The sequence below is a fragment of the Passer montanus genome, unplaced genomic scaffold (assembly GCF_014805655.1).
Source record: "Passer montanus isolate IOZ18808 unplaced genomic scaffold, ASM1480565v1 scaffold10, whole genome shotgun sequence".
Classification (NCBI taxonomy): Eukaryota; Metazoa; Chordata; class Aves; order Passeriformes; family Passeridae; genus Passer; species Passer montanus.
Window position 1 is genome coordinate 11,490,440 of NW_024356505.1, and position 23,158 is coordinate 11,513,597.

General features: G+C 40.9%; 1 protein-coding gene across 3 annotated transcripts in view; it reads right to left on the bottom strand.

Annotated features, from left to right (window-relative positions):
- The window catches only part of NFE2L3 (nuclear factor, erythroid 2 like 3), a 24,585-nt gene extending 8,838 nt beyond the window's left edge, over positions 1–15,747 (bottom strand). For 2 of the 3 annotated variants that reach the window (XR_005627815.1, XM_039712418.1), the window contains exons 1-3: positions 15,602–15,747; positions 2,776–2,880; positions 1,858–1,941 (exon numbers count right to left, since the gene is read on the bottom strand). Coding sequence is in view for 2 of the 3 variants with exons in the window: in XM_039712418.1 (XP_039568352.1) it covers positions 1,858–1,941; positions 2,776–2,880; positions 15,602–15,610 (198 nt within the window). In the remaining variant the exon portion in view is untranslated. Of the gene's footprint in view, positions 1–1,857; positions 1,942–2,775; positions 2,881–3,292; positions 3,353–15,601 lie in introns of those variants that run through there. The other variant, XM_039712431.1, reaches the window with a different exon arrangement.
- Between the last annotated feature and the right edge of the window lie 7,411 nt (positions 15,748–23,158).

Here is a 23,158-nt window from a genome sequence, read left to right on the forward strand (position 1 = left end):
TGGAAGACAGGAATATTAAGACTGTCCTTTTGCAGTCCCACTACTTATTTCACAGTTTATGAAGTTGTCAGGGATATGAAGTGCCACATTTGGTTTAGTTTCATTTAACTGAAGTCTATTGCATCCAAAACTCAGCTGAACTGTTTTACTGATCAGTTTGGAGGTAACATCCCCCCACCAAGTCACACCTTTTGTGGATGTCTTGACTTTAAATAACTACTCAGGGTTTTTTTTACAAAATCAAAGCTGATACACAATGCCTCAGCTCTGATGTTCAAACAATAAACTGGACTGGTAATGCTGTAGTAGCACTAAGGCCCACCCTTTGAGGACCTGAGTTAGAGTTGCTGGGTCTTAGAAGCACAAAGCAACTGTCCAAGATTTTGTCAGGTGCTTGCTGACAAGGAGAGTAGTCATGAAACAGATCGATACAAGTACTTGAGAATGTAAATACATCAAGTAGGAAGTGTATAGGATTCCTCCATAGTTGAGTGACCTTACTGTGTTTCAGGAAAGAACTTTCTGATTTTGCCATTCAGTGAACATGTAAAAAGCACTTTCCACAGGGAAGGAATAATGTATCATAAGGACCTGAACATCTGCAGTTCCCTATTATGCTTACTGGGAGCTCAGGTAACAAGAAGGTGGTCTTGCCTTATTTCTCCTAGGGAGTTACCTTGTACTAGGCCACCTGCAGTCTGTGAGACAGAGATGCTATTTTCAAGTAATCCCTTGAAAAGACTGATTTTTAGTAAGTCAGCTATCAAAAAATCCCACTCACTGTAAAGACTTGATACTTAGCAGAAACAATCCATATTCAACAGATAGATTGTCACAAGATGGCAGTGCCTTAATGATATTAGATAAAATATGCAATATGTTACCGTGTATTGTAATAGCTGTATAAAGGCTACAGCCACATTGCTTTCAAATTCTGAGAACAGAGAAAACAAAACTGATGAACTTCTGTATCTCGTTAGTATGCAATCCATTTCCAGAGCTGAACAGAAGAGGAGGCTAATTTATGGGCTACTGTCCAAGCTAGAGATTGCCAAAACCAGATAAGCATGGTTAAATGGAGAACACTGATGACCCCAGAAGAGGATCCTATGATGGGAAGTGTATGTAAGATGCCCTTGAAGTATTGCAAAAAAGGAATGTAGGGAGTAGCTTCATGGTCAATAATTGCAGCTATGAGCTGTGGGAGGAGGGGGAGACTTCAATTACGATAACAACTGGTTTTTGTGAAGATGGGCACACAGAAAGTAAAATATAGTATCAAAGGGCCACAAGATGTAAAAATACAAAAAACCCCAAAACACTACATGGGTTTACTGCTAATGCTGACTGACCTGATTTGCAGCAAAGGTGATCTGTTCTTGAGAGTAGCAACCCTGTAATCACTTGACCCAATATTTAAGACAAATGTAATCTTTCACCATAAATACCCAATAAATAAATTGTAATAAATGTGTAATAAATCAGTGTTACTCTAGAGAAACACACCAAGAGCTACTGCATAAATACAAACTGGTATTAAGTTTCAGAAAGGCAACTCTTAGTTCAACTAATTCAAGTTGTCCAGTGGCTCCATCCAACTTTGAACACCAGATCACAGCAAAGACACAGCTCTTACACCAAAGAAGTTGCTGGGGAAAATTTTTCAAGTAAAGCCAATGAGAGCTGCTGTAAAAAGTGGACAGTAGCATCTTTAGCAGTTTCAGGTAAGTTTACTACATTGATTTGCCAGTAAATTCCCAGAGCAGGTAGGTAGGCTGTGGTGGTTTTATTTGATAAAACAGAGTAATTGCTGACTGTATTCCAATCTATTGGCAATACCTGTATTTTCTCATTTACCTCTAGCATGTTCTCCACCTGTGATGACAGAAGCTGTAAATAGCCCTCCAAGGAGAGAAGGGAATCTACATGGTTGCTGTTGCTCTGTGACAAAAAGAGAAACATGGTGTAAAGCAGTTATTTTATCTAAAAGGAGGTAAAAATCAAAGTCTGAGAAGAAACAGAGCACAGAGCAATACTGCTGCTGACCCAACCATCAAGTCTTCATCCTGATGGGAGATGACATGTTGCTAGAAGGAGCAGAACAGCTCCATGGCCTGAGCATCCCCACTCTGCCCACAACAGCAGAACTGGGCTCCTCTGAAGCTGTACCTGCCCACCAGTGTGGAAAAATCAGGTATTTTCTCAAAGCCTGGCTCTCAGGGAGGTGGCAAACAGAGAGGCTGGCAAGATACTGGATCAGATGTTCTCAGCTCTCACAAGGTCTCAAGAAAATTGAGTGCTCTTTTCACTGCAGCTCTTAGAGAGAACAGAACTGAAGAGTTCAGTGTCCCAAATGTAATTCTACATTTGAGCATCAAGCTTTATAAAAATGGTGAGAGCAGTATAATTTAGCATCCACGTCTCTAGTGTTTGTAGGCAAAAACATCCTTGCCCACAAGCACAACACCTTCAGAACAGAGAAAACAAACCCAAATTAAAAAATAGTTGTGTTTTCTGTAAACCTCTGAATATTTAAACTACTCAAAAAATAGTGGAGGCAGTTTTCAAAAAGGTGTACAAGGGCATCATTCACAAGGCATTGTCTGAAGTGAACATTCCCTTCCTCCCCTAGCAAGGAACCCTTCAAATAAAAAGAGGAAATAAATTATTCCTTTCAAAACTTTTCACTCCTATTTATCTTAGTGATAAGTTCTGTATCCTCCCTCACTTCCTCTTCAGTTTTCCCTTCTTCCCTTTTTTTTTTTAATCACTTACTTGATTTTTGTCTTTCTCCTCTTCTTCTTGCAGTTTCAGCTGATCCTCTCCTGGAGGTGGACAGCAGTCATCTAAAGCTCCCCGACATGATTTCAAGTCAACATCCTGAAGACACAAATAAAATGGTTCTATTACACAGCATGCTCTCAAAATTAATCTTTAAAAGGCACTTTTTTTCCTCCAGTGATAGCATTCCAAATAAAATATGAACAGGTCATGTGTATGAACTGAGTGTGTAGACTTTGGGGGCAGAATAAGACCAGTGTCAGTTCAGGGAGGCAGCCACCACCTCTTGTTTTGGTGCTCGGCACTGAACCCACCTGCAGTAGAAATGGACACTGGAACAAATTCCTCCAAACCCGACAAAGAACCATGATGTGATTTCATGAAAAGTTTGCACTATCAGTGTCTTTTGGAGGTCATTTCATAACAACATGTCCAAGCCAGAGAGATACTCAATGATGGAATCATAAAGCAGGCAATTATACATAACCAGTTAGCAAAATCCCTTCCTTACCTGTATTGTAATAGCAACTCTGCTTCCCATCACTTCCATGCAGACATTACCCATTTTCATTTATCCAAATGATGGAGTTTTTTAATCTCCAGTGATGAGATTGTTCAAATTTAGGGGCCTCAGAAGCAATTTTCAAGGGTTTTTTTTTTCTTTTTTTTTTTTATATTTGTATCATCAGACTTCTTCATTGTTTATTATATAGGGCTGGAGTATTGCTCCAGTAAGAAGGAATCGGTGCTAATTTTTATTTTTAAGAAATGTGTATTTATATTTAAAAATATTTTCATATTTCAGCTTTTGTAGGGCAAGCCTGTGCTATTAAAATGTGAAACTCAGAGGAGTGGCAGCCAGGAAACCAAGTGGCCACACTGAATTAGTTCCAGGTATTCCCAGCAAAATGCTATGGCAGAAGCAGAAAATACAAGTTTACAACAGCAGCAAATATAATGAGATAGTGTTCAGTTCTAAAAATCTCAGCAAACAATTCACTTCACAAGTTTGTTATGAAAGCATAAACTACATAAAACCTGCAGTTGTAATACTCATCAAAACATATAAGAGTTTTTAAATCATTCCTTCATACAGAACACATTAAAAAGTAAATATAAAAAGTTAAAAAACAGGACTCGGGAGAAAAATTAAATAGAACCTTACAACAATTTAACATTATTTTCAATTTTGTACATTCCATTTAAATATTTAAAAATATGAAAACTAATTCAATTTTAAACTTATTTTGTTGGTTTGCTTTCAATTTTTCTGTATTTTCTTTTCAAGACTGGAAGAGAACTTTAGCTTTATAAACAGCCATTTGTAAAAACAAATAGATCTTCAGGGCACTCATCTGTCATTCTGATGTAAGAATGAAGAGTTTCCTTCACTGATGCCTAACATAGTTTCCACCCATTAGAAATTATATTCCAATACATTATCTCTTCTTTGTCAGCTGCATCTGCAAACGACCAGCTGATTTTTTATTGCCAAACATGAGAAAACAAATTTACTTGCCTAAAACCAGACATACACACATAGAAAACAACAATAACAACAAAACAAACCTCCTAACCAACAGTTTTCTTTATGTAGTTAAACAGAAGAGGGCATTTACTACACAAGACACTGAGAACATGGTAAGTATCTACCTGCAAACACTTAAATGAGTCCAATGGAGCAGATCACAGACACAAAGTTAGTGCCATACTTATGTGCTTGCAAGATCAGGGCTAGGCTTTAATTTTACAGAGAACCAACCTAATACTTGTCAAATTCATGTGACCTGTCAATATTCTAATTAATACAATTCATGATCATCAGAAGTGAATAAGAAGTGAAGGACAACTGCTATTAAACACCTTAAGCAGCTCCTCTGGAGCCAAGTGTCCTGGAAAGCTGCTGCTGTGGCAGAGCATTCAGCTCCTGGGTAACACAGCAAATCCATTACTCTACTGGCTGCAGAAGAGGCAAATGCAGGAAATAGTTAGAAATGTGGTATCTATAATGTGATGCCTCTAAAAACCAACTGCAAGCACTGGGTTTGTATACAGAAGGTATATGAGTCACAAACTTTATTGCTCCTTTTCAAATTTCCAGGGGTATAAACCTATTTCTTTTCCCTCTGCAAGGAAAAAGAAAAGCTTGGGGTGGCTTTGGGAAGAGCACATGATGTGTCCCACAGATCATTCAAAATCCTTACAGTTCAACTTTCTTACAGTGGAAATCTAACTGCAGGTGATGCTGGTCTGCTAAAGTCTACAATGGAGATGGTCCTTCCCCAAACCACAGTGAGGACAACTAAATTTCTGATGTACCTGATGGGACATCTCCTTTCTGAAGGGAAACTAAATACTCCTGAATCTCACAGAAATTTGTGAAAATTGTCTTGTATTAATTTCCCCTAGATGTCAAAGATTACTGAATTTTCAGGTATTTTCTTATCAGTATACAAAACTGCTGACTGTTAAGGAAATGGAGAATATTTCCCACTACAATTTTTGGAATTTATCTGGAGTCTACATTCATTTTTATGTATCTTTTAGGAAAAAATATATATCTATTTTCTCTACTCAGCCATGATGGTGTCATGGCACCCACAGTTTCCAGGCTGAGAGCCACCAACTGCACTGCAGCACCACCATGATATTTTCTGAAAAATCCCTTCACCAGGATTTTTCTCCTGAGAAGCCTCAGAAAAAAAAATGTGAACAGTAATTATCTGATTGCTTTGGAATGTGGTCTTGAGGTTATTTACCAACAGATACATCTTTGATTAGTTCCATGTGAATTGTGTTGACTTAATGACAAACAATAGTCCAGCTTGTGGGATTCTGGTCAGTCACAGGTGCTTAGTATTAATTTTTTTTCTAGCCTTCTCTGTGTCTTTTCTCTACAGTTTAGTAGAGTTTTAATATATAATTTCTAGAATATAATATAATAAATCAGCCTTCTGAAACATGGAGTCAAATTCATCTTTTCCCTCATCCCGAGACCCTCACCAAGTGCAACACTACAGGATCCCAAGCCATTAAAGGACTCTTGGCCTTAAGCACAGAATGGAGGTCAGAACCTCCCTCTGATCTTTGCACAGAGCTCCTGCTGATGTGAATGGAACAGAGGTGCCAGTGGGGAAGGGAGGGAAGCAGGGTCTCACACTTGCAGTCGTGCCCATTCCCTGTAGCTTACCAAAGGGAATGTGTCATCTCTCCTGAGTGGGCTTCACAATGCTGCACTGTGTGGCTCTGAAGATTAGTCTTACTAACACCATGTCTTCCTCCAGCAGATGATGTTAAAATATACCCATGGCTGTTCACAGCGATTATTACTACAGTAAGTTTTCCATCCTTTGAAAAAATCTGTTTTCACCACTACCAGAGCACTTGCTAAAGGATCCTGGTGCTGTAGCCAGGTTTTCACAGCAGTGGTGGAATAGATACAGCACATGTAAAGTAGTTCACATCACAAATTTTCACCTGTGGGATCATTTCAGCAAAACCTTCTATACAGCAATCAACCAGAACCTTTTTGCATTCGTTTCTCTGTTCTGGCTTTTCACAAAAATCCCCCTGGATTATGCTGGGTTTTGCATAAACCAGGTATCCCCTGGTTTTTTGCTTTTTATTACACTTTGCACCAGACTGTTAGTCTTCCTCAGTGATGAAGAATGACTGAACAGCACAGCTCAACAACAGAATGCTTCCTTCCATGCCTGTTGTATCACTTGGGACTGACTGCTGGATTACTGCTATGGGGAGAATAGCAGGGGTGTCTCCCCAAGAAACAGCCACACTATGTTTTTGAATAAGACATTTCATTAAAGATACCTTAATTCTACAGGCTGGATGTACATCTAATGACAAAAGTTTTATTACAGAGGATATTAATCTAATGGAAAGAAGGATTAGGCATAGATACTATTTATTCAGCACTGTGCTGCCACATTCAGTGTTTCTGTCCTTTCCATCCTTATTTTGCAACAAGGGTAACAGAAGAAACAGTAATTGAGTTACAGCAATACCACTGAGCCCAAGAAATCGGGAAAGCACACAGCTGTCTCTGTATAGAGAAAGACTAAATTTTTGCTGATTGTAGAAGACTTAATAATACCACCAAGCCCATCTACTGCAGGAACCTTTCCCTTTCTACCGCTGGAGGGTGTGGAAGTTCATGCCTCCAGCAGCAGGCTGTTTCCAAATGGTAAACTGCAACCCTACCTGAGGGCAACCTTCAAATTGCACTTGGAAGGACTCATGTGCAAGCACAAAGCCAGAGAGTTACACTAAAATTCTCATCATAAAATAATAATAAAAAATAAAATACCAAGTATCTGAAATTCTCATCTTGCTTCTGCCACTTACTATTTTCAGTTGCATTAAAGAACACAGTCTGAGACTGAATATGATTTACCAAATTATCCACCAGCCTTGTCTGTGGGGGGCTGGGCTCTAACCGTGCACCTGCCCTTTCCCTAAGGTGCAGCTTACCACAGGTCAGCTATAGGTTTCAGTTTGTCAAAATGAGAAACAGTAGTTTATGTCAAATCTGCTACTTAAGGAGGGCCAAGAATCAATGTGAAGTGAGGGAAAGTATGGTTTTGTGGGTGGGCTGGCCTACACTTAATTGGAAGCATGCTGCCTGCTCCGGCAGGTTTCCAAAGTTTGTTACTCTATGTCAAAAATAGAGCCTTCAGATTCCAATTAAGTAAATCACAGTATTGATCTCAGCATGAACTGGGTGTACTGTACATCAAACTTATCTCCTCCCTTTGCTTCCTACACCTGATGTCCTTAAAAGAATGTACAGGGAGCAGAACCTGTAATGACACCAAAATACAAAAAGGTCTACTGTGTTGTATTGGATGGGTGAAGAAGATCCCTCTGAAGGAGCAGCAGAAAGCTTAATAAATCTCTTTTCAGCTGTTGACCTTTGTGCAGTTGGCACACAGGACTAGAACTACACAATCCAGGGCTACAAGTGCACAGAAATACTTGAACTAGCTTTGGAGTAACAGGAAGGTCTTGCTGGAAGAGAGCAGAGCAGACAGGGTGGCTTGCCTGGGTGCACAGACAGCACTGAGAGGCAGGGGGTACCTGCCCCTGCAAAGCTGTTTCACTGCAGTCACACTCAGAGTTATCACCACAAATATCCCAGTGCTGGAGCAAAGGTACACAACCACAATTACCTGCAAAAGAACTTGTTTTTGGTGCTGTTTACAGCAAACACAACCACAATTACCTGCAAAAGAACTTTTTTGGTGCTGTTTACTCATGCATCCTGTTCATGTGCTATCTTCTAGTTACTCTACATTATGCTCTCTTTATTTTAGTTGTTAAGTTTTAAACTGCTCCGTTGATGTCATTAACATTTGTGATGGTTTTCTACAGACTTCTGTCCCTCCTCCATTACTAACTGCACTTCTCTGTGGAACTAGCTCTCTCCTTGTTATTAGCTGAAAAGATGTGGCACAGGCCTGGCACTCTTTGCCACATTTTGAATAATTAAGTAGCATTTCCAGAACAGAATCACAGAATGGTTTGTATTGAAACAATCCTTGAAGTTTGCACAATGCCAGCAGAAGTTAAGCAAAACAGCTCCTAGTAACATAATCAGTAGTTTCCCTTTACTACTTGGCAGGATTAAATACAATTAATAATTAAATATAATGATGTGTATTTGATATAATTCAGCTCTAATTTTAGTGATCTTGCTCTTTGCCTGTGTACTTTACATATGTGATAATAATCTTACAAACTGATATCTACTTAATAGATAAGAAAAACAGAAAAATATTTCTTGCTGTTTCTCTTATCCTGAAAACACCAGAAGAGAAGAGTACTTTATTTTTTTAAATGCAGCTAGGGTTTAGGATGTGTGGAGGGTGGAATGGTGGATGGACACATCAAATATCAAAGTAACTTCCATGTCATATATGCCTAGGCTTAAAAATTACAATAGACCATGCTAGGTAAGCAATGCAACTGAGTAAATCAAATGGTTCATAGATGTGACTCCAAATGTGGCACCTGTAAAACATTTATGTTGTATCTACTCTAAATCCTAAAAATACCATCTGGGCTGCAACCAAACACTCCCTGTGAGAGCCCTCCTGTGTGCTGCAGTGAGATGATAGCACCTCTCCAACCACACACATTTCAGGGCTTTAGATAGCATGGGCCAGCTGTGTCAGCTCTTACAAAACACACATACTGTGTGCACTCTGTTCCAACACAAAATTAACACCAACCTACTCCCCAGATGGAGGCAGAGACAGGTACATGTTGAAGACACAGAGACTGATAGCTTTGTCATTAAAAACATTAATTAAAATGTTTTTAATGACAAAAATTAAATTAAAACATTCGATTTTCAATTAAAACATTAGATTTCATGTTGAAATAGCTCAATGACCTCTTCAAAATGAGCTTTTAAAACCACTTCTAACAAAGTGCACACTCCAGCCATTTGTTACTGTGCAGATGTTTTCCACCAGAAACCGATTTCATTGTAATGACAGGCAACATAAAGAAAAGAAATTTTCAGTTTCCCTCGAAGTTGCTAAATAGAGCTTAAAGACGAACTAGCAAAATAGATAAAAGAAGCAAAAGTAGACACACAGGATGCTAAATACAGCTGGAACCAGTGGATAAACAGATAACCAGGAATATATTGGCTTTTGTGGCAAAGCCACATAATAAGAAGTAACAGTGCATGCCCTAAGACAAGTTCATCTGTCACACTGGGGGCACTCAGTGAGTACGAGCACCAGACACTCCTTCAGAAACCCTCTAGGACCATAAAAAGGCTTTCAGTAAGAGGCACATGCATGCAAATTAGTTCTTGGAAAAGTGATGTTTATGTATTAGCTAGTACACTGCAATGAATATGTATGGTCCTGATGGAATAAACATCTTCTTGTAAAGTTTCACAACACATTCGATTAGAGGAGATATTCTCTGGGTGTGTTCAGCACACTGAGAAAAAAGAATGCCTCCTTTCTAATATTCCAGTTGTGTTTGAAAGTTTGTTCTCTGTCCAATTTTGGTATCAGTAAAGTATGCAATATCCCTGAGAGTAAATTTGATGAGGGTAATTAAATTTATTCAGTCACTCTTTCAGATGGAGCACAGTTAAAAAAAAAAAACAAACAAAAAAAAACCCCAAACCCCATGTGCCCCCTCCCTCCTTTGCCCTGAAAAACAAACCACCCAAGCCAATATCTCTTTCTATGCCTCTGGTGCCCCAAGATGCTTTCTTTTGTGGTCAGTGAAGTACCTGACATCAGGGTTCTGTAAGATACCTCCCTCCCTTCCTGCTCTACCTTTACCAGAGTGGCTGTATACCCTTATTGGCAGCAGTCAGTAGTGAATAAAGACAAATTACCCAGGGACCCCTTTAGATAAAATTACCCTTTCAGATAAAACTCTGTCCACAATTCAGTTCTAGATGTCTTCCTTTTGAGTTTTCTCAGGCAAACATACTTTCTCAAGTATCCAGCTTATCCAACTCCCAGCTTTTCCAAGCTACCAGCCTCTCTACAACACCAAATGCCTGCCAACTCACAGTTCTGAACAGGGAGCACTGTTAAAAGTCAGTCTGACACTCAGCTCCTCTAGGATTTGAGTATCTTCATCTTCCCTCTGACCCTCACTGTAATTCCTCTTCTACTTTCCACATTTATCACACTCTAATTCTTCTTTCTTTATGCCTGATATTCCCCCATTTACTTGCACCCACCCCCTGCACTGGCAATACCTTGGCCACTCTCCAGAGAGCTGGAACTTGCTGGTGTAAGTCAGCCCTTCACCACAACTCCAGCTTCCTCCAACACCCTCCCTGAACACTCCTTTGACCAGGCTTTTTCAAACCTTGCAAGACTAAGTTTGAGGCTCTTCTCTTATGCCACCTCCTTCTGAAACAACATGAAGTCCTTCCCCCACCTCCTTAAGGCGAGTTCTGGCTAACAGGTAAGGGCCATTCACAAGCAGGGACCCATCCCATTTATCTACTTCCAGACGTCTCTCCACAGCAATATTGCCATGTCCTGCTGCTCAATGAACCCAAAAGAAAAAAAGAAAAGAATAATTTGAAATATGTTCTGTAAGTTAAGCACACAACTTCAGTGGGAAGCTCTTAAATGGATTACAGAAACAGCCTGTGGAGAAAAGCCTTCAGAGAAAAGCCGACCTGGTTCCTACTTATCTTTTACTTTACCAAACTTTTACACTCACCAAGGAAAAAAAGAAATAATCCATAACTCAAATTATTCTCACTCAATATAGATACTTCAAATGGTGTTCAAAATCTGGGATTGATTCACCCCTTCCAGTGCTTTAATACCATAAAACTCTGCCTCTGATGGTATTCAAAGAACTGTGCTTATATGAGGTTTTACATAACCTCATACTCAGTTTGACTCAAACTGCCCTTTCTAAAAAGTAACATAGAGACAACAGTACAAACAATACGAGTTATCCACTGTGCATCTTCTTCCTTAAATTTTATAATTCATAAACAACAGAAATGTTATGCTGTTAATTATTAATTAGAGCAGGTGTGAGACAACAGTACAAACAATACAAATTATCCACTGTGTATCTTCCTTAAATTTTAAAATTCATAAACAACAGAAATGTTATGCTGTTAATTATTAATTAGAGCAGGTGTTGTTTAATTGAGTGCAGGAATTCAGCTCTTGGGAAGGGCCTCAAAGATCTGTTGAAAGAATGCAATACATTGAGATATAACAAACCTACTTGACCTGTGTGGGAGCAGAACCTTCCTTCTCTGTCCCGCCCTGAGCTGGAGCTTGTTTCACATGCAGTGCAATGACCCAGCTCTGCAACTCCCGCTCTCATTCAGGCACTGCCTCTTCTGCTGGCATGGGCAGCATCACTGCCTGGGGTTCATGAGATTTGGAATGAACATTTTTACTGTATGACTGACACAGAGAAAAAGCTGAAGAGCTACACAGTCCATTCTTGCTAATCTAGATATTTTCCCATGTATAGTCTGTAAAAGATGAAGAAACCATTGCGTTTTTAACCTCCCTTTCTTCAAATGTCTACAAACATAATAAACACACTTGCACACCTAGAAATACTGATATACAAAAAAGAAAGGGAAAAGCAAATCACTGAATCAAGCAGAACAGTTCTGAACCCTTGCAAGACCTTCAGCTAAGATATTGCTGAGTGACAAGCTTCTTGAGACTTTCTCTGTTGGGCAATACTATTGCCATACACATAGGACTGATGCCACATCTTGTAGCACTGAGGCCACCCCGTTTCCCCACACGCAGTTTTTAAGGCACTTTGGAAAATGTGTCCCATTCAATTTTCATATGGACTTAGGGTTTAGTGTAAGAGCTTTCAGAAGTGTTTTCAGGCAGAGTTACATTGAGAAGCCCAAGGAAAATGCAATTGGCAGAATGGGGCGTGGAATGTAACCTAAGTTATGTGCCTGTAGAATGGCTTCTCTCTTTTCCCCATCAATTTAAGGCCTACACACTGTGTCTTCTCCCTGCCTCCTTTTTTTTTGGCTCTTTCTGAGCTTAAAACTTCAAAATGTACACAACCACACAGTGACTCCAAATTTCAGTCTTAATTTTCCTTAAAATAAGCTATTTCCTTGAGCAATCCAACAATACTTTACAAGCACATTGAGGAAAAATAAGCAGATATGCCCAACTTTACCTGTGTGAGTAATTTAATGTGGCCTACTCAATGCGACTTACTTGTATGAGTAGGTTTGAGTAGAACACAAAAAGTCAGACACCCTGTTTTCAATAGGGGATGTCAGCTTTCAAACAGGTGGTGAATATTAAGCAGCAAGTGGTGCTTCCATTATAAACCCTTTCTTAAAAAGAATGCAAGCAAAACCAGCCAAGACTGCAATCTCTTTTCCCAGCAAACTGTGAAGAGAAAGACTAGGTGCAGCACAAACACTGCTGGAACTCGGAAAATAAAAGTAGTAAGAGAAATAATCACCCCAAAGGAAAGACCTGGCTCACTCTTAGGCTTTTTATCTGTTTCCTTAGCAAACATTCCCACTGGAGCCTGAACTCTTGGACTCAGGTGTTCTGCAAAGAGGTAGGGCCTGAATCACCACCTTTCATTAATACAGAAATGAATCGATTTCCTTGCATGAACTGATACATGTTTTTCCAGTTATCCAAAGCGAATGTTTATTGTTTGTTTTTTTTTCTTTTCCTCTAAACTCATGGTTCTCAGGGAGTTTAGTCTCAAACATCCCTGAGAATGAAGCTGACAAGCTCTGATGCTGTAGCTGACCCAGATCAGAACAGTGCCGAGGCATTAAACTAACACCCTAAGCCACAGGACACATCTACCAGCACCTGCTCTGACCTGCTGTAGGGGATGCAGGACAGGGCAGTATGGACAGGGCAGAACCTGGAACAAAAAACCTTTTTTTAATGCAGTCTTCGTAGTGGTACAAACACTTCCATTCCAGTTTCTGTTACACATATCCATCTAAGAAAAATGAGTAGCAAGACACTGAGATATTATGAATATTTTCTCCATTAAAGGGTGTATTTCAGAGGAAGCATTTCTCTATTTGCTATTTCTGTTACTAAAGCAATAAAATATTGTGGGGATTTACATTTCATCAGCAAGCCTATGTTTGATTACAGAAAGAAACAGTTTGCTGGGGATGTAGTGAATACAAAGGGTAGGGCTGATCCCAACCACTGAGCAGCAAGCTGAGTGTAGGAACCCCCCTACTCACTTTACTTCTTGTCAAAACCAAAGTGCTCAGGCTGTCCTCACACTGCACCTCATCTTAGCATAGGACAGAAAAATAAGCAAAACCCTGCAGTTTAGCATCCCTCAACAGCATGCTTTGGCCACTGAATTAATCTTCATCTGCAGTTTTCTTCAAGAGTAGTTTTAAGCACCAGAGCTCAAAAGATGAAGACCAATAGCTTGCATTGTGTTGCCAGAAATGTTCTCACCAGGGACTGGAGTCCAATGAATAAAATCAATCCAGAGATGGCTAAATCAAGCTGCAAACTTTTCATGATGCCACACAATACCAAGTAGAAAAAAACAAATACTTCCATCTGTTTACACAGACTTTTCATCCTGATCTAGTGTGGATAAGAGAAATGCTAAAAATAGCTCAAACCTATTTTTACAAAAGGCAAATTGAAGGTTACAAATTGGCTGAACCACTCTGGAATCCATTATACTATTATAATAACGTTTTAACAGCATAAGTAGACTCAGTCAAAGCTACCAAAAGTCACCTTAAAAACAAAGATCTACTTTTTGATCTACTTTTGGACCTGCCGTGTGCTTCAAAAGACATCCGGTGGAAGTGACATGGGAGTTGCTAGACAGATGTCCCTTTACACTTTATTTCAAGAACTGAACAATGCCTTATCTTGCTCCAATCATTATTCCACTTAAATGCACTGTGGTAAAGAGAGGGAGGCCTAGAGCTACACTTAGCAAAGAAATGAATCATCTTCTCTCACATAAAAAAAAGTCATCTCTTACAGTCAGGGTGTTGAAATTAGTTTTGCAACTACTTTACAAAAATAACCAAGTTAACACATGGGGAAACAGGGAAAGAGAAAAAATGTTAAAAGAAAATTTAAAAAGAAAAATAAAAATCTATCATGTATGACAAATTAAACAATTACTAGTTGATGTTGGTCCATTAATTCATAATAAGAACCAGCTATTCACAATTGTTCAAAACCAACTTGAAAAATGTTGGTAGTTCAACTTGGTATTTCAAAATGTACTAAACATCAGAGTCACAAGCCCACCGTCTTGGCATTCCAGTACCTTTTGTATCCATAAAGTGTTCCACAAAAGTCCCAGATCATAAACTACGCAGGAAACAATGAAACTCTATTCCCAACAGCAGCTTAACTGGGAAAAGCCAGCCCCGCAGCTGAGTGGCTTGGCTAACCTTGGAGCTACAGCTGTGCACAGCTCTTCAGCTCTGTGCAGGACGGGGCCGGAGCGGGCACAAGGCGACAGAGGCGCAGCAGGGACCGAACGAGGCGGGAATAAACAGGGAACGGCTCAGCGCCGCTGGCTGCTCGTTGCCTCACGGCCAGTTTTGAAAGTGCCGCGCTGATAACGGAGAGCTGATAAAAGCAGCACGGAGGTTCGCCCTGGCACAGTAAGACCCTCTACATGTAAGAAATGTTCCTGACAAGGGTAGTTACCGCGTTACTACGCACAGGTGCCCTGCGCCCAGGTGAGGGGTGCACCATGTGAAACACTCTGGAGAAGCTGCGTGGTATTCCTGAGAAGCCTGTGTGCCCACACGAAGAAAACAGAGGCGATGCCGGAGGAAATGCCAAGCAGAAGTGTCCGTCCTGGCCGTACAACCCTGCCCGGCGGCGCTGGGTGCGGGCTGACCCCGCTCCGGCGCAGGAGGCTCCGCGGTGCTCCCTCAGAGGCTCCGCGGCAGCGCGGGCCCGCCGCCCGGGACACGGGCAGGAGGTGACAGCGGCGCTGGGTGCGGGCTGTGCCCGGCCAGGCCAGCTCTGTGGGGCTGACCCCGCTCCGGCGCAGGAGGCTCCGCGGTGCTCCCTCAGAGGCTCCGCGGCAGCGCGGCCCCGCCGCCCGGGACACGGGCAGGGCACGGGCCAGCCCCGCACACCGCCCGAGATGTGTCTCCCTCCTGGCCTTTTTCTTTTTAAATTTTTTTGTTTGTGGGACGCTGCCTGGCTCACAAAAGCGTCCCCTTTCGCGTCCCCACCGCTCGACCCCCACGGACAGCCCAGACCGCCCCGCTCGGCCGAGGCGGCTCCGGGACCGCCCGCGCCTCACTCACCTCCGCCATGGGGCAGCCGCCTCGGCCGGGGCCGCCGCCGCCGCCGCCTCATCCTCCTCCCGCGGCGGGGCGGGGCACGGCTCCACCCGGGCGGGGCGGGCGGGCCCGCGGGCTGCGGGGCTCGGAGCCCCACGGCTGCCCTGTGGCTGTCCCACGGCTGCCCAGCTCAGGCCCTCGGCGGGTGCCTGTGCTCGGCGGGACGCGGAGCGCAGCCCCGGCTCCGCGGCTCCGCAGCGCAAACCCGCCCCCTGCTCCGCTCGCCGCCGCCGCTCCGGCCCTTCCCGCGGACGGGAGGCGGCGCCGGGGCGGGACGGGGACAGCGCGGGCACGGGATCCCACCTGTGTGCTGGGGGGTCCTGCGTGCCGCCGGCAGGGACAGCGTGCGGCTGCTGAGGCGAGCTGGAAATAAAGGAGACGAGTTACAAGGGACAGCAGTCGGAAGGAAAAATAAAATAAAATAAAATTCTAAGAGATTCTTCACAACCCCCTATAACTTTATTTGGAGATTCAATACAATCTCCAAATAAAGTTATAGGATGCTGATACAGGTTTTAACTGCAATCAACCTGCTGCTTAAGCATCTCTTCAGGGCCTTTTCCTTCCCACCTACTGAACCGCATTTTCCTCGGCGCATCTACTCAGCGCTACAGGAACTTACTCTCGCACATGCCAGAGATACATTTTCCAGTTGTGTTCTCTCTGTCTTCTGAAAAGGTCTGTTATCACTTCTCATCACTTCTACTTATCTGAGTGTTTCAGACTTGCTTTGGCACTTGCAAAGCGTGTGGCTGCTCGGGCAGACCCCGAAAGTGTCACTTCTCCAGTGATAACTCTGTGTGTAACGGGTGCAGTTGCTCAATTTCGCTGTTATCACAGACGACATTTCCCTTTTTTTGTGGGGTCCAGTGTGATACCACGCAATGAGTGTATTACACTATCCTAACGTTTTATTGCAAAACTTTTTTCTTGAATTCTAACGAAGTAACAGTTTCTTTTCAAAAAACTAAACGTACTGGAATAGGATACCGTCTTCCATGACTTATTTTTGTTTTGTTTGTTTGTGTTTTTGTTGGTTTCTTTGTGTGTTTTTTTCCCCCTTTTTTGGTGTTTTTTTTTTTGTTTTGTTTTGTTGTTTGGTTTTTTTTTTTTTTTTTTTTTTTTTGTTTGGTTTGGTGTTTTTTTTTTTTTTAATGCCTGAGTGAGATCTCTGGCTTTTAAAGTGGAAGTAATGTTGATTTTGTTGTGGGAAAAATAAATTATATGTGTGCTAAGGTAAATATATTTACAATCATGATTCACTGCATAAAAGCCAAGACAGCCACCACACATTTATATTCCACATTACGCATTGGTGTTAAACCTTTTATTTTTTTGGGGGGGGTTCATCATGGTCAAAATCTCACATTATTTGTAGATCAAGTCTTCTGATGATAGGAAAATACACGACAATTGAAGAATTTCAACTGGCCTGTAGAATTTCTTGCAAGAGACAGAGAAGGAGCTCGACACATCCCACTCCCCAAGGGAGACAAGAGCCTCTTTGTGGCCACTGTAGGCCACTGCAAGGATATCCATGAAACAGGCCTGTTCAATCGTTTAGTCTTCAAAAACAAAACATGTTCAAAATGTTTTATAGAAGCTCTGGACTGTTACAATTGCTTTTGGCTGCTAGTGCTTTTTTTTTTTTTGCTTTTGCATGTGCGTTGCAAAAAATTAGTTCACTACAGGTGTTTTTATGGGCAGTAAGAAAAAATAGCAAATGAATCTTCAGTGGCCAGGTCTGGCATTTTTGAGTTAAAAGACACAAGTTGAGCATGGGCCTGGCAGTCATTTTCTACACATCACATTTTTATCACTTTCACACACTCAAACCAGCTCTCCTTTATGTCAGATGCACAGGTACAATGCCAGTGAAATCACTGTATAAATAGCAGACTGGATCATGTATCTTGCTGTGCTCTTACTACAAATCCTTTGGAAGGGCTCTGAAATAGCTGCATTAGTGCTGCTGAGGCCATGGCTTATAGAGCTGGACACAGATCATGGCAGAGGGGCTTATGAAGTCCTCCTAAGCTGGTCTGTAATGCACACATGCTTTCATGTCTTGTCTCTCATTATACCTCCTTGCAAGGGATATAAGCAGATACAGATATAAATCTGTCTATCTATCTATCTATCTATCTATCTATCTATCTATCTATCTATCTATCTATCTAATCTCTCCTCAGGGCTGGGAGGTCAGTTATGCCTCAACACAGAAAGTGTTCTAAATATGGAAAAAGTAAAAAGTAAAAAGCTTTGTCCTCTGGACATTGAGCCACTCATTCACAGATGTAGCTGGTTAAGTGTGTGACAAGAAGTGGTATGAATCTGAAACTCACTTTATTTTCACAACCCATCCCCTAAATTCAAGCTGCCAACTCTCCATCCCCAAATGCTTACCCAAGCTGCCCCCCGTGCTGGCACTCTGCCTATGGACAGCAGTCTCCCACAGGAAGGGATGGGTCCTGGTTTTCTCTTTTGACCCATACCATCCACCTACTTAGTGTTTTATCTCGGTACCATCTGGAGAACATAAAATGAATGTCAATTCCCTTCAAAACCATGGGAGGTATCATTTTTCCTTGTTGACATACAGTTCAAAACATAGCAGACATCCAACCTTCAACACTGCCTTTTTTAAGGTGTGCCTGGGTATGATCCAGCTCCCTCTCCATCCTCCACAAGAGAGACCATTTGGCCTGTCCCAGTAGCTCTGGGAAATTCACTCTTTGGTCCTCTGTGACATCTTTTTGTTACATCAGTTGATCTCAATACCTGAAGTGTTGGTGGCAGCCCTGTATAAATGGGCTTTTTTGTGTATCTGTGCCTTAATGCTTTATTCCTTCTTCAGACAGTAGTTGGGGACCAGCTGAGGCCACAGCTCAGCAGGAATTCCTCCTACCAACACGGTCACAGTGGCTTGTGCCAGAGGAGAAGACAGCACTCATGTACAGCAACACATTTGGAGTACAAGGCTAGTGGAAATAACAGTTGTAACCTGAGGAGCACTTGACTTCTTCCTGGAGAGAGTGATAAGTAAGAAGTGATTGATCCATATTAAAAAAAGAACCAAACTCCAAAAGCCAAAAGACAGCAACAAAAACCAGTAGGGGCACTACCTGAAAGGTAAGGAAAAGAAGATGGAATAAAAAAATCTAAGAAGGAAATCCTTTAAACAATCTCAAACAGAATGAAATATACTGAAATACAGATAATAAAATAATTTGATGTATGTGGCAGAAATGCTAGGAAGAGGGCAGAAGTCATCATGTACTAAACTTGGTTAACACTTGTCAGTAGAAAGAACTACATTTCCATTTCATTTTCAGCTGAAGCTGTCACTTCCACAGCATTGGAATCTGTGTAATCCAAATATGATAAGAGGTCCTGATTTTTGGAGGCAGTCAATGCCTTAACTCTTAAGAGCCTGAAGCAGTGTTCTACTTATGGCCACTTACTACCAAAGTAGAGACAAACAGTGGAGACAGAACACTTGGTTCTTTCAAGATGGTTTTATATTTGATTTTTTTTTTCCTAATTGATGCAGTTGTATGCCAGGAACAATTTGTCACTGAGACTGTGGTAACTTAGGATAGAAAGGAAAGATAGTGCAAGGTGAAAGGGGAGATTGCATTGCATTTTGCAGCCACAGCATTTGGAAAGATAGCATCCAGCCAGCAATGGAGTTCATGGCTAAATGCCAAACATATTTTGAGTCATGAAGATTTGCTGGAACATAAAGAGTTCAGAGAAGTAGGTCTGCAGTTTACCTCACTCTTAAAAGACTTAGCAATTTTAGGAGTTTGTTAGACTGGAGATTTCAACAGGAACATGGGATTTTCTCTTTAGGTGAGACCTACAGCAGGCCAAAAGTTTTATTCTTAGGATTTAGAAAGATTTAGGGATCCACACCTGTCAGAAAATATTTTGTTATGCCTGGAAGAAAATATTTCAGCTCTGAGTTTTCTTAGTCAAGCTAAATTTTTGCTATTGATAATTGCCTGAGCAATTTTTGAAACTCAGTTCAGTGCCTATTGGTGCTTACATATTTTGTAACTCTATCTTCAAAACATTTAAATATTCCTTAATCTCTTTTCCTTTTAGATATCTTAAATATGTATGATTTTATGATTCTCTCCTACTAGATTGCTTTGTGTCAACAGTGCACTGTATATAGCTTGTTTTGCTGGGAGATGCTTTCAGAGAAAGCATGAAGAAGGTAGAAATTGTCATATTATTTATGTTGCTGCAACAGCTTCTACCTTTGTAAAGGCTGCATCTTCACCTTGGTTAGATCAAATGCAGTTGAAGCTAGGTGTGTCTCTTAATGCCTTTTCTCTTCGAAGCTGATTGCAAGAGGAATTGCTAACACTGTGGTGGTTACCTTTTGAGTATCATCTCTTTTTTCTCTGTTGTTTTTTTTTTTTCTCCACTCTGTGTATTTTTGTGGGATTTTTAAAATTTTATTGCTGTTTGTTGTTGCCTTTTTTTTTTTTTAATTATATTTTCAGCATCAGTATAGGTCTCTTTCAGGCACCTGCTTGTGTTCTCCTATGACATCCTTTACAGTGGGGATGACTTACACAAAACAGTACATTATTACCAGATTGAAAATCTTTTGCAAAACATCTTTTGCAGCAATTCTCCAAGTGAGGAGCATGTTGGAAGGCACCAGTTATGCATGCCTAAATAAAAAGCTGAAATCTCTTTTATCTGCTGGGGTCCTGCAGCTTGTATTTATTTTAAGTTCTTTAATATAGTTGCTGTTGCTAAAATGCCAGCAGGGATGATAACAGTAGCAATAACAATAACATTTGAAGAACCAACAAAGAACACAGGTTCTGCTGGTGATGAGTTCTGCTAGTGTGGAAACTGCTACCTGCATTTATGTGCAAATTCTGTGTTGGCTGAAACACTCTCTTCTGTCTTGGTGTGTATGGAATACATAGAATCAATAGACTAGAATAAATGGAATTAATAGAGTAAATAGAATTAATGTGTACCCTAAGTACAAAATCGACTTTAAATCCCACAATCAGATTAGAACTACCACTTTCTCAAGCACTCTAAAAATCCTTTGTTTTCTTTAAATAAAGAAATATTAGTGAAAACTTGACGTCATTTCAAACACAGCTTTTATTTGGTCACATATTTTTTATATGTTTTTAAATTCACTAATGGCACAGCTCTTCACAGAAGGCAACGAGAAAAGAAGCCATCCCTTATGGGTTTGTGAGTTGGTGCAGGGAGTACAGCCACCTGCTGGGTAACCCACCGAGGTGCTGCTGGCTGTGCAGCTCACAGAGCAGCATCACCAATGTTAGTGGCCAAAAGGAGCTGGCAGAGAAGGAGATGGGAATTGCTGCCAACTCATATCCTTCCCATCACTCTGTTCAGGACCAAATGAGATCCATCACTCTTTTTCTGGAGTAGGGTCTCACAAGGACTTGTTTTCCTCCCCCTGTGGTGTCAGATGCTGACCTGTCTGATGAATGTGCTCATTTAATAATGATTCTTTCTTCTGTGCCATACCTGCTCCTTGAGTCGCTCAGATGATACCAGTATGTACATTTTAAATTAAACATTTTTATGTGTGATTTAAAGTAATAATAAGGAATGAAACACTGTCTCCTTAAATCACAGTTCTGGGTAATAACAACTAGGATAATAAGCACTGGAGACCAGAAATGAAACCCAAACAATTAAATTGCTGTAGCAGAAAATAATTCCCTAAGGTTCTGTTGCAAGGTGCTCTGCCTAAGCAGGGATACAGCAGCTTGAACTTTTGTCACATTTACAGCTTATCAGTGATGGATTGAGCAAGGAGGGTCTGCTGATCACTGATAAGCTTGAGCAAAGGGTCTGCTGTTTTTAGAGGATATGAAAGCCAGGTGCTTCCTGGCTGAGGCTGGGATCAGCAGGGCTGTGCAGGCACTGATACGGAAGTGAGAGTCAGAAGTGTCAAGCAGAAGAAACCAACGAGCTCATAACACCTTTCCAGCAACAAAGCATATTTTGCTGAGTAAACCTGACAACACATAATCTAATAATGCATATGACTGACAATCAAACACTTTATGAGGCCAGTCCCACATTTTCATGGTGAGGACATCTAACATACCTCCCTGGAGGTATGTGAAGAACCTTCCCTGAAGGTTACTCCTCAAGGCTGAGCTAGGCAGTGACATAGCTGTTATTTTTCTTTTATATTCGTAATGAAATATCTTTCATGACATCATTCACTAGAGTGATACAGAGCTGTTGGCCAAAATCTGCATTCACAGTCAGGCTTAACAAAAAAAAACCAAACCTGAGATTAGGCATGCAGCCAAGTGTTTCTGGAGTAGTCCTGGTTGTTGTTCAATGCTTCAACAAGCTATTTTCTTTCAAAAATAGATGTGTTTTTCACATATCGGCTCTGTTTGCTATCTCACTCTATCTATTGATTTTTGCAAACTTCTCCAAATATTTTAAGACTAGAATTCAAACAGTGACATGAACCAAAATTTGGACTTCTATGCCAACAGTGAAAAGCGAAAGCTTAAGTTTAGTTATAGTAGGACATAATACCAACCACCAGGTCTGTGGTTCCCTACAACTGATACCACAGGACTTCGTTTCATTCATGGAGGGCAAGTCTGCCTTCTCTTACTCATGCTGTGTGTCTAGTTTCTAAAAACCCCTCAGTTCTAGAAGAATATTATAGGAGACAAACATGCTGCAGATTACGGTGTATATTCTCTGAATTATATTATGGTATATTCTCTGAACCCCTAATGGGAGGGGAGTCTATGTGCCAAGTCTTGTGGCCAAATGGGCACCAAAGCACTCCAGAGGGTGTCAGATTCATTACTTGCATTTACTTTTGTCTTTAGAATTTTGAATATGCTCCACAGCAACCTCCCTTGATTATCTACTACAAATTCTGGTTTTGCCTTGATTACAAAGAACAGTAAATTCTTGATTCTTTTTCTAGTTGTACTTTCATTTGGCAAACTTGTAGAAGAAAGTTAGGAAAAGGTCACAAAGAAGTTGCACTGTGACTCACTCAATGGAAGCAAGATGTCTGATTCTAGTAATCTGTTCTGACAAAGTAAAATTTATTTTAATAACAAAATTTTTCAGGATGGATAGGAACAAAGTTTTGCCCCTTGTCTAGAACTCAGGCAATAGAGAAAATGTAACATACTGAAAAGCATGAGTTGTCAAGTTCAAAACCAAGCCTTAATTTTATGCCTCAGTTTTTATATTTGAAATTTACTGGGTATGCATTTTTAGCAAGAATTACTACATGTAGATAATAGCTATTAGCAATGAGGTTTCTTACTGAGGTGCAGCTCAGAGGTCAGAAATCAAACGTGTGGCATCCATGTAGGATGGCTAAGCATGTAAACAGATTGCATCTGTAATTTTGTGTCTGCAATTCAAAACAAGTAGCTTTCCATCCTCATTTCAATATTTGGTTCATAGCACTCATTAAATAGAACCTTCTCTTTTGAGCTGTACGTAATGACA